A 12,191-nucleotide genomic window follows, 5' to 3' on the forward strand; every position below is an offset into this window, starting at 1 on the left:
GTGCTTCCGTAAACAAAATCAACAGGCAGCCTCTTACAGGCAAAACTCAACATAAAATACTTTTCTTGACTGGAACTATTCATATAAATGAGATGGTTTTCAACTTTTCGTCCTCAAATTTAGTTGTCAAAGGGCTTTCATCCTTAGGCAGGAAGATAATTATGTGTTCAATCTCAAAACAAATGAGGTTTTGATTTCATGAATTTCTAGCCCTCTGTAATGCTCAACTCCTCTGTAAGAAACCGTACCAGAAGGTTTTTGACAAATTGGCAATTTTCACAAATTTTGCTTGATGGACAGGCATTTTGTCAAACAGTTTGCACGGATGCTGTTCTGGGCTTTTTGGTGTAACTTGTAAAAGTCGCAAATAATCATTATGACATTACTTTCCACATCTCATAATAGCATTATACCAATTTTATTTGCACAACAATACTCGAGAGAACCTTATATATTCTAATGTTTTTCTTGTAAGGACACGATGCACTCAGAAATTTGTTTTGTATTAGAAATGGTTCACCAATAACATCATATGAGCTTTTCAGCAGCAAAGGTCAAATATCATCAGTACCTAAGTCACAAGGTTTGAGTTCGAGTTCGTGTTCGACAACAATAAAATTCGGATGAAGTTCGACAAAAGTAAAAAGTTCGAAAAAAAATTCGACATTTAATTTTCCTTATATAAATTTAATTTTTTATATATAATAATAAATTGATTAAATTATAAAAATAACTTAACATCGTTAGATGAAATTGAAATAAAATAAATTATTTAATTATTTATTAAAATAAAATAATATTACTTTAAATTTGAAACTTAATGTATATATTTTAGTTTTACAATTGATAAGCTAAAATTATAGAAAATAGATCAATGTAAACATTACAACAAATTTAAAATCAGTATAATGTAAACAAAATTAAAGTTTTAATTATTTATTTAATTAACATATAAATTAGAAAAGTGTTATTTATACTATTAGTATATGAAATAATAAGTAATAAATATATCTTAAATATGTACATTAAGTAATGTGTTTTAATGTATTATTTAGTACTTCATATACATTTGCGTATACATTTGCGGGACTTAAAAATACTTGGAGGACTTGTATTATCGACTCTCATTTTGAGCACTCACCATGCTAGAGAGGATTTGCGTTACAGGGAACAATCCAGACGCCTAGTAGACAATCTCTTTGTGCGGATTTTCTTTTGCAGGGATTTTCTTTTGACTGTTGGCGTGTCTTGCAGCGATATGACTTGTACATTTCCCTAGATTCCAACATTGGTGTGTCTTGCATCGATAATATTTCTTCATTTTGGGACTTCCATTCATTCCGCCCGAGAATGTGTTTCAAAGATCCAAATGTATCACCTAAAATAGCCCTAACCCTATTGCATACGATTTTTGGGATGAATAAGAGCGAATTTTATAGATTCTTTCAGAATTCGCCGAATTTCGAATTTCATACATGAAATGCGGCGAACCCTGTGACACAGATCAGTACCATCAGTATGTCTAGAAAAACATCAAAAAAGGTAGCCTAGTCTATGTTAGCAGTTCGATCGTATCAGCTTGAGATCTTCAAAAAAAGAGCAGCATCGAGAGAGTTCATTTATACAAAATATGGAAATCACGGGTCATCATGCATTCCATGAGCAAATAATATTATTGCTTCCTTTGGCTTTATCTGTTCCAAATCTCCCCAAGTGGGGGGGGCTATGTCTGCTACAGCAACTGCATCTCTCTTTGGATCATCGGTCAGCTTTGGTTCCCTGTTCCTGTTCTCAGTGTCTTCCTTAGATATATTATTATCCTGGAGAAATTGTTCTATAACCTTTAGTTCCTCCCAGTGTAAGATGTCCTTACAAGCTTTGAAGAAGTGAGCAGATTTAATATCAGACATATATATCAGCAACACCCCTCCTTGACAAGGATCATAAAGCTGCTTTTGGGCATCTCCAGCACTGTAGAGACTGAAGAAATATAAGTTTATTGTTACACTCAGTAAGACTTCTCCTTTTACCATCAAAATTTTGTTTTCAACAAATAAATTAACAATATTAGTCCTCCAGATTCACTGACTTTATAAAGATCAAACTGCACTAATCGTGAACTTTAATACTCTTTTCCAAGCTTGTACAGCCTCTTCAAAAATTGTAGAGCAGTCCTTTATAGTTATGGCTCAGCTAAATGATTATACTTGCTCAGAAGTCAACAAATCCTCATCAGAAATTCAAAGACACGGTAGACTCGATTTGTACAGCTTCCAAACTCCAGGTATACAGTTGTTTTGGCATACTACACCCCAAAGAAAGAGTATGACAACACTAAATGAAAGAAGATTCCCTCAAAAGGCTTTGACTTTATCAAATTAAGGCGGTGTTGAGCAATAGGAGCCTGAAAACTCTGCGACAGAAATAAACTAGGCCTGGAAAGCCTCCAAATTATTTCCATTGTCCACACTCCATCATTCATGGCTCTTTCGATGTTTTACGATTCCCACCAAAGCATTGATTTCTTTAATTTGGAATTTTGTTGGCTCTTAGACTCACTTTAGCAGCTGCATGGGGAGCTGCTATAAGGCCTTAAATATTCAAAAACAAATTTTACTCTCTTTTTTTTATGGGTAATGGTGGTACAGCCAACATGGTCTAGACACCATAGTAAATACTAAATATATATTTGATTTTTACACGATCATTTCAAATGCACACAATCGATTGATATACCTTGCATATGGAACCGTTTTCTTTCTGTAGAACTTGAGAGATTGTACACAGGCTTCAAAGATTCAAGAACATGCTTAAATTACATAGTTATTTTTAGTTGACTGAAACAGTGAAAATTTTGAGTTTTTAACCTCTACAGCTATGAGAAGTCATTCTTCTCATTTGAGAGCACCGAAGACATTTTCTTATATGAATGCTTAGTGTTTATAGTTCATCAAATGTATTTAAGAACACTTAACAGGTTGTATTGATATGTGGCAACAATTGACATCATTAGTGCAAGTTCCGATCTTGCAGGACCAAGCGCTCACAGGATTTTTTTCTACCGGGCCAGACCTTTTTAGACATTGTCAAGGGTCTGCTCTTGGAGCTACAATCAAGGTACCAAATCTTTCTTTTTCCATAGGAAAGTATCTTTCTGGTTGGGGAGATCAATCACAGGTCTCATCATTGCATGGGTTTTCAGAGGCTGAAGTTAGTCCTCTTTGTTTGAGTACACTTGGACAACTATTGTTCCAACCCTCAGAAGGCATCAAATTGGCATGTTCTGGTTTAAATAGATATTGGCCCAGTCCTTGTTCCTCTTCAAGGGCCTTTAAGTGGAGTGAAATTGGCCCACTTATTCTTTCCAACATTCATTTGAAAGGTTTCAAGAGCTGTGGTAGTTCATCTAATTCATTTCTTACTCAACCTTCAGGCTTAGCAGACAATTCCAATTCTAAGGGGATTTCGGCACAATCGGTTGCTTTCTCAGTAGATGCAGAGTTCAGCGAGGGTATGAGAATTGGTGGGTGGTTACAAATGGAAAGGGAAGGTTGGTTGCAGAAACCAGGTAGAAAGTCCTTACAGTGGGCACTTTGCCTTTCAGGGTTTCCTGAGGACGGTTTATGCTGGGGTCTGAATATAGGCCAATCAAGGCAAGATCCCTACAGCATGCAGAGGAGCAAGGAGATAAATTATCATCCTGACAAGCTTCCACAAATTCAACTGGAGGCATTTTTCAAGATTGACTGTGGAAAAGGTTTTACTCTGCAACCAGGATTAGTGCACGTGACAAACAGAAATGCCCAAATACCTGCACTAATGCTTAGATTCACTTGGTCTCTATGATGTCTTCGTCACTTTGGCTTATGATATATGGATAGACATTTGTTAGCCAATTAAAAGATTTCCTCTTTCCCCCAATTGTGTGGCTTGAATCTTCAGTAGCTTATCAGTTCTTTTGATTTTTGCTTAAGCCATGCAATGGGGTCATGCTCTTAGTCTTCCTTTCTGTTGTTTATTTTAATGAGTTCATTTAATCTTTTTTTCTGTGTATATTTGTTGTTTACCAATAGGAGTAGAAAAATCACGTGATTATTAAATATTAATTAGCCGTCGTTGATGTCAAGCCTTGAAAATTCAAAACAGTTTTCTTTACCATATTTAATCATATACATAAAGTTTTAAAATACTCCTATAAACTATTGTATATTTTTGGAGTAAACATATTTTAGTCAAATGTCAGTGCCAATTATACAATTACTCAGAGTAACTGATAATATTATCTGGACGACTAAGTAATCCAGACTTCTGGTCCATTTGTGTTGGTTCTATCGCATAAATGACACAAGAAAAGGAAATAGGAATCACATTTCAAGGGATTTCATATTGCATTGTTTCATGTTGTGTAGAATATTGATGGTTTCCGCTGTAATCAATACACTATTTACAATTCACCATTTCAATAATAATATATTCATAGGAAACTTGATCAGATTTTTTAATTTATATTCTGAAGTTGCTTGTAATATATTTGCCTCGATAAAAAAAAAATTAGACCCTGCTGTTCTCTCCTTCCCACAGCACAAATATACTAGGAGAGTGTTATCATAAATTAATACATACAATAGAGATGAAGGTCTTTTTATAAAAGATTACAAGACGATGTTTTTAAAAAGAATCAATTGTTAACAAAAATGTAGAAAAGGAAACTTACTATGTCAACTACGATGACCATTATAGAAACATTACATTATTATATTCATACCCTCTAATAATGGTCATTGTTCTAACTACCTTACATAAGACATAATCTGTAGGTCAATTGCTTATGAATTTATAGTTTGTCTCCGCTCTTCAAATCACTCTGTGATGCGCTTTTGGTTTTGTTAAAATTTCTAGATTAAACCAAGATAGCAACAATCTTTCCAACCCAACATTGAATATCAAAGCTTACCCTCCCTATAGCTAGAGACACCGAAATTAGCTTCTCAAATTGAAACCAAAATTTTGAGGATAATTTGTCGAACCCTCTATTAATTTTCAAATTATAATTATGTTATTTTTCATTTTTGGAGGAAGACGTATTCATTCTTAATTCTGTTATTATATTATAATATTATATAATTATTGTATTGACAATAATTATATTATCAATTATATCACCGCAAGCTCTAGGTCATCATAAAGGATTATGATCATAGGCACAATAACATCAATGCTCCCTCTTAGCTAGGCATAATACACTTAGGGCCCGTTTGGCTATGGGAATATAAAAATGGGAATATGAATACCTATTCTAGAATACTTATTCTCAAATAGAAAATGGGGTTTCCTATTTTTGTTTGGTTCACCTAGAATTTGATGTGAATTCATGGACTCAAAAATTTATGTTTTCTAAAATTAAAAAAATTGGAATAAGAATACGTATTCCTATTCCACCTATTTAGGTGGAATAACAAATTCTCATTTTTAAGGCAAAATTGGAATACGTATTCCAATTTTATTCCTATTCCAATTCTGATTTGGTGCATCCAAACAAAGAATTCAAAATTTTAAGAATATACATATGCCTATTCCACTTGTATTCCCGTTGCCAAACGGGCCCTTAGGTTGTGTTACAATGACTATCCTTGAATAGGAGAATAAGTAGATTTCAATAATGGATAGATATTGAACAAGCCATAGTAAAATTATTTATTTATTTATTGTTGTCTCAAATAATATTTCGTATTATTTAAGACAATTGTGAATTGGATATATAAGCCTTCAAAAGCTAACTTCAACACTCCCTCTTAGCGTAGGAGGCTTTTATATCAGGTTAAATTATATAAAGGTTTAACATAAATGCCGCAATGAGATTTAAATATTTCCATACAACATATCGTTGGATATCATCTCATGTGATATAATCATTTTGGATATATTTTCCATATGACATGCCCTTTGACACTTCCTCATGTAATATCTATCATTGTTGATTTAGAAAGTTTACCTTTAGGGCATTTCCCTGAATACCTTTGGGTTATTTCTTGAATACCACCATGTGTTATTCACCATAGAATGTTTTAAGATACCTTCCATCATGTTCTTCGATACCACTGTATGCACTATTCTCCCTAATGGATTCAAAATATTTACCTTTAGGGCACAATTTGGATATTGTTGTATGGGTTTTTTACCTAGAAGGATTTAACATATTTTCTTTTAGGGCACAAGTTGGATATTGGTGTATATGTTGTCCACCTTAAAGGATTTAACATATTTATTATTAGGTCATAACTTGGATATCAATGTATGTGTTATCCACCTAAAAAATTATTTAAGATATCAATCATTATGTCCTAAGATACCATTGTATGCACTACCCTCCATAATGGATTTATGATATCTACCATTATGACATGTCCTCAAGTATCACCACAGCCACTACCCACTATATTGGATTTCTAAACCATCATTGTGAGGTCGTCGCCTCACAAATAAAGTAATAGTGTCCAAGTATCTTATCATTGTGAGTTTGTCACCTCACAAGGATATTCATATCAAAGCTACAAAAAAAGTTGCCACAAATTGTCTCACATAGTGTTATCATGGTGTCACACACACAACATCCACCATGAATCATATTAAAGGGTAGATTAAGGGCTTTCATCTCAAACTTCTATCTTAGAGAGAAGAACTCATTAAGCAAATATCAAGCTTTTGTCTTCTTCATTCGACTTTCTTTCAAATGAATTGTCAAACTCCATTTGAATCTGATATCAACCTTCTGACTTCAATTGTCTTTATTATTTATCTTTCATTATACTCTTTTTTAGAATTCCCCTTGATTCAACAAGTATCTATCTATCTAGAAATAATATGACCTAGATATCTGCATAAAGGCCTTCTAGCCTTCATATTGTTAAGAAGTAAAGTCCACACACAACTGAGAGGGGGGTGAATCAATTGTGACAAATTAAACTTAAATCCATTCTTATAAATTCTTACTCCAACAATTAAATAATGATGCACAACAAGAGAAAATCATAACCATAACACATTGTGTTGACAAGGGAAACCTTTGATCAGAGGTAAAACCCTTGTGGGGTGACATCCACAAGATAGTGTACTAATATACAAGCTCTTTGTGAAAGGATGTGACCGTGTTAGGAGCCAATTACATTGCATTCAGTGCAACAATCCTTGTTCTAGGACATATCCCTTTTAGGAAACCTTGAAACCTTGTTAGAATGTTCTGACTTTGTTAAAGGTCAATAAGGAAACAAATAGACTCATTGTCTAAATTGTTCCAACAATTGTGAAGATCAAATTTTAGGATAACAAATCCAAATCAAGTGAGATGATTGATTGTAAATTACTTGCCAAAATAGTTCCTTTGAAGCCCGATAGAATCGACCAAACCAATCTCCTCTCTACTCTAATCATCTAGCCTTTAAGCCCACCTCAAATGACCACATAATTTACATACATGATGATATCACTGTGATCCTCAACCAAGTTAAATAACTTTATTTTATACCCTTACAAACAATTAATTAGTTTGGCATGTTAAAGCTTCCCCAATGTACATTTAATTACAAAGGACCATGCTAAGGCATACACACCTTCTTAACCATCATTACAAATATTACAGTAAGGTTCCCACACATTACAATACAATTAATATATTTTTGCAATGATAATCAACACATTTCCTCAATCCAATTGGTTGTATGTAAAGCATGTTGGGCATTTCACAACAACCATTCCATAATAATTTCTAAACCTTGCTATCATGACCACGTCTTCGACCATGATTCTAGCTCACTAACATTCATTCAGCTTCATTGAAGAGATCAACAAATATGTTATCATCTATCTTTGGCATTGTTTCTTGCACATTGGTTTGCTACTAGTTTTCACCAAATGAACTAGAACTCAATCGTAATTCTAAATGAACTGGAACTCAACATAAGATCCAACAAACATAGATATGATGTCTATAATTGCCATTGAATACAATCCTAAGCTTACATAGCTTAACCTGTTATATGCCAACTTTGTTGTGTCAATAATCATCTTGCGATATACAAAATATGTCAGTCATGATCATATAAACATATGTTGTCATCAATGACAAAAACTGTCATCAATACAACAACAAACGGTACACTCAAAGTGCCAACCAAACCTTTATTTTTAATAATATCCCCCTTTGGCATTGATGACAACATATGATGAAAAACCATCAATCTAAAATGAGGTTTAAATGTAATTTTCTAAATATCCTCAACATATACAACCTTTCCAATTTTCTGAATATCCTCAACATATACAACTTTTCAAATAATCCCCTTATATTGCATAAAAATGTAATCAAGGAAATAAACATTAAGCAACTAATGCATATTCCTACATGATCATGCAAACCTCAAAATATGGAAGATAAACATGTAAATAAGCATAACATGAAACCAAAATAGCACTATGCAAATCTCACAAATCACCAAGTGGTTGATGATTTCTTTGCTCATAGGATGTGGTTGCTCACTATTCCTACAGCATAACAATGAGGTAGATGGTGCTCATGTAAATGAGGAGAGGACTCTCCTTTTATAGGAAAAAGGATGCAACGGATAACTGAGATTAAAGGCAAGATGAAGGGCTAGGATCTCTCAGGATCGATGAGGTGTCTATGAGGTGGAGGCTAAGTAGACTCCATGTGGATTAGGGTTTTGACCAATTCAAAGGGGGCAATATCCTCACACATGTGTGAGCAACCTCTGATGGTGACATGTTTGAGAGGTGTGAGAAGCATGGCTTCTCACACATGTGTGAGACAACTTGATTCTCATGCAAGAGGACAAGTGTGCAAGAGGTGTGAGAAGCCATGTGTGAGACACCTTGACTCTCATGCAAGAGGACAAGTGTACAAGAGGCATGAAAGACATGAGGGATGAGGAAAGTGTGAACATCCCTCACACGTGTGAGGATTCCTCACACATGTGTGAGCACACACTTAGGATTAAAAGGTGATTAGCTAGGATGATTAGGAAAAACAACCATGATTAGGAAGTGGGTAGGTTTAGAAGAATGGGTTAGGTTAGGAGTAGTGAGGTTAGGTGAGGGTTAAAGGTAGGAGCCATATGCTCAAATAGGATTAAATTTAATATTTAATTCCAAGGGGATTAGGAAAGGGATTAATTAAGTAAATGAAGTACTTAATTAAAGTGAATGGGTTAGGATATAAGTGGGAAGGCTAGGATTTTAAATAGACCTTAGTTTATTTAAATCAAGGAAAGACAAACATAATTAAATAAATGTAAAATTTATTTAATTAAGGTAGGGGAATTTAATAAGTAATGAATATTTATTTAATTGGTCAGGTTAAGGGTATTTGGACAATTTTAGGTGTCTACATTTTGCCCCTATTTGATATAGCATTAGTAATGTTATATCAAAGAAGAATAAAACATAGTGGATGAAAGGATAAGACTAGTAGCATGATGCCCCAGTCATGGAAGGATGAGGAAGGATGATGAGGATGGAAGGGTATGCCCCCTCGAGAGGACATGCGGGTTAGGAGAACACATATGTTCTCTCGGAATGGATAGGAAGATGGAAGGGAGTGGAAAAGTTATGTTGCAATGGTGTGAACAACCTCAGTTTGATATGGTATTCAACACTATGCACCAAAGTATGAGGAACCAAGATGACAATGTGTCAAGTACGTGATAAAAGGGGTCTAATACAACCATATGCCTTATGAAACCATGATATGGAAGACCATGATTCTTGGGACAGCAGGATGCAAAGACCATAATAAATGCAAAAAATACTAATGCATACAAGTAACAAGCAGTCATGCACAAAAAACCAAAAGCAAACCAACATTTTGCCCCTAGTGAAGCTGAAAACCCATTAATGGATTGATTGATGATGATTGAGTAAGGATGGCAAAGCTAACGATAAGCGTAATGCACATCCAAGGATTGGGAAGGATTCATCCCATGATAATGTTTGAATATGGTTAATGGATGATCAGCTGATTGGGTCAAATTGATGAATTGATTAAAGATTGATGTACAAGATTGTAAGATTAGATTGATTGAATTAGTATTGATTGCACAAGTGATTTTTTTGATTTTTGATTTAATGGTGGATAGAAGAATGAACGCGGATGAGATTGGAAGAATAGATATTGATAGGATGAAGAATGACGAAAGTAGAATTCAGTTGATTGGAAAGGATTAGCAGAAGGGAAAATTGATTGAAGAATGAATTTGATTGAAGTGAGTTGGAAGACTTAGATTGAATGTGATATGAACGAATGCATAGAATGGATAGAAATGAATTGATTGAACGAATGTGGAATATAATGGATTGGGACCAATGACAAGGGAGAACCAAGGCATGGTAAATGGAGGAAAAGCAACATGAGTTGGTGGATGAAAGGAATGGTGAAAGGATTTGAGGGGCCAAATAATATTGTGTTAGAAAATGGAATCCAAGGACCATGTTTCAAAGGAGTCCAAATGCCCGATACTAAGGATAGGAAAATGGAAGGAAATATGCATGAAAATGGAAAGATGGTATGAAGGCTAGCATATGGAGGACGGGAAGGCATGTCTTCTTCCGAAGCATGTATAGACCTTTTTGCTGTTGTGCCTCTAGTGGTGATCATGAGCATGGGTATGAAAGGGGAATGAATAAGGGATATGGGAGGGAGGGTATGAAAAAGGGATAATGATATGAGGGATATGGATGAAATGTGGATATGGAGGGGATGGGATGGAAGGGATGACCAAGATCAAGGACATATGAAAAAAGGATGGAAGTATGTAGGAGTATGGATGGAAAATGGATGAATGAACATGACTAGGACTATGGAATGCAAGATATGGATAACATGTCAAGATCAAATATATGAAAGAAGTATGGAAGTACGTAAGAAAATGTGTGGATAATGCGCAAGGGATATGGAAAGTGAGCATGTGGATGGATGAAAGGAAAGTGAAAGTCAAGATCAAAGATGGAAAAGGATAATGAATGGTGGATGGAAGCATGGAAGATATGTAAGTGTAGTATGGTTGGAGCTTGCCCCCAGTATGGAGTGCAAGTGGAAGAGGAAAAGTGAATGGATGGATAAGTGGAAGAGGAAGGCAATGAATGCATGATAGGAGAATGAAGGGAGGACTCAAGCATTTATTTTTCATGGATGGTATCCCTTGATTTTTTTTCTTTTCTTTTTTTATTTTCAAGGAATTTTTACTAGTTTCTCATAGATGTTGATAGGATAGGGAAAAGAAGGATGAGGTGGATTGGGGAATGGAGGATAATGACTTATGAAAAGGTTTGGATTAACGGGGTGGAGGGGGTGGGAGGAAGACATGGTTGATGGATGTTAGGTTGGAAGGTTTGCAAATGAGTGGATGAAGGAGGTGAAAAGATCATCATCGCCACACACCTTGAAGGGTGATGGAAAGGAGGAAATTGTGGAGGATGTGTAGGGGAAAGTGTGGATTTTGGGATATAGGGACCCAAAATAGATGAAGGAGATGATGGATTTAGGATGGTGGATTTTGGGGCATAAGGATCCAAAATGGAGATGGAAGATGGAAGCTTGGATGGATTATGAATGCGGGAAGCCTTTGGATTAGCAAAATTGGATGTCATTTTGAATCTTTCTTTGAGATTCATTGCTACAGTAAGTAGCTTTGGTATCCACATTATTTTTTCATTTTTGATTTTTAGCCTTTGTGGCTTTTTGATTTTGTTTTGGATCATATTTTTCTTTTCTTGGACATGTCGTTTAGAGGGGACATGTTGATCCTCTGATTTTTGTGGATATTTGGCTTTATGCTCATTTTCTTTGGCATCCAATTTGCTTCCATTGGCTATGGTATGGGTGCATGAAGGTAAAGGTGGTGGAGAGCGTATGGATGGTGAACGTTGGAAGGAATTCAAGGATGTGTGCCTTTTTTGATCTTTATTAGGACTATGAGGGGATGAAGTGGAAAACATGGATATGGTGGATGTATGTATGTAAGGACTCAAAATGGAAGGAAGGGATGAAGGGTTTGACTATGGAACATAAGGACCTAGAATGGATGGAAGTGAGGAAGGAATGGGAAGATGGATATAAGGTCCCAAAATGGATTTGGAAGGTGAATGATGGGAAGCTTTGGGTTTGGATGGAGGAACTTTGG

General features: G+C 35.1%; 1 protein-coding gene across 6 annotated transcripts in view; it reads left to right on the forward strand.

The window, feature by feature from the left end:
- The window catches only part of LOC149550448 (GDSL esterase/lipase), a 93,870-nt gene extending 89,949 nt beyond the window's left edge, over positions 1-3,921 (forward strand). For 5 of the 6 annotated variants that reach the window (XM_089793479.1, XM_089793476.1, XM_089793475.1 and 2 more), the window contains one exon: positions 3,034-3,921. In XM_089793479.1, coding sequence (XP_089649605.1) covers positions 3,034-3,846 — 813 coding nt within the window. In that variant the 3' untranslated portion in view covers positions 3,847-3,921. The remainder of the gene's footprint in view (positions 1-3,033) is intronic. The other variant, XM_089793480.1, reaches the window with a different exon arrangement.
- The last annotated feature ends 8,270 nt before the right edge of the window (positions 3,922-12,191 follow it).

The sequence above is a fragment of the Cupressus sempervirens genome, chromosome 7 (genome assembly GCF_028749045.1).
Source record: "Cupressus sempervirens isolate cs-2001-9-10 chromosome 7, ASM2874904v1, whole genome shotgun sequence".
NCBI lineage: Eukaryota > Viridiplantae > Streptophyta > Pinopsida > Cupressales > Cupressaceae > Cupressus > Cupressus sempervirens.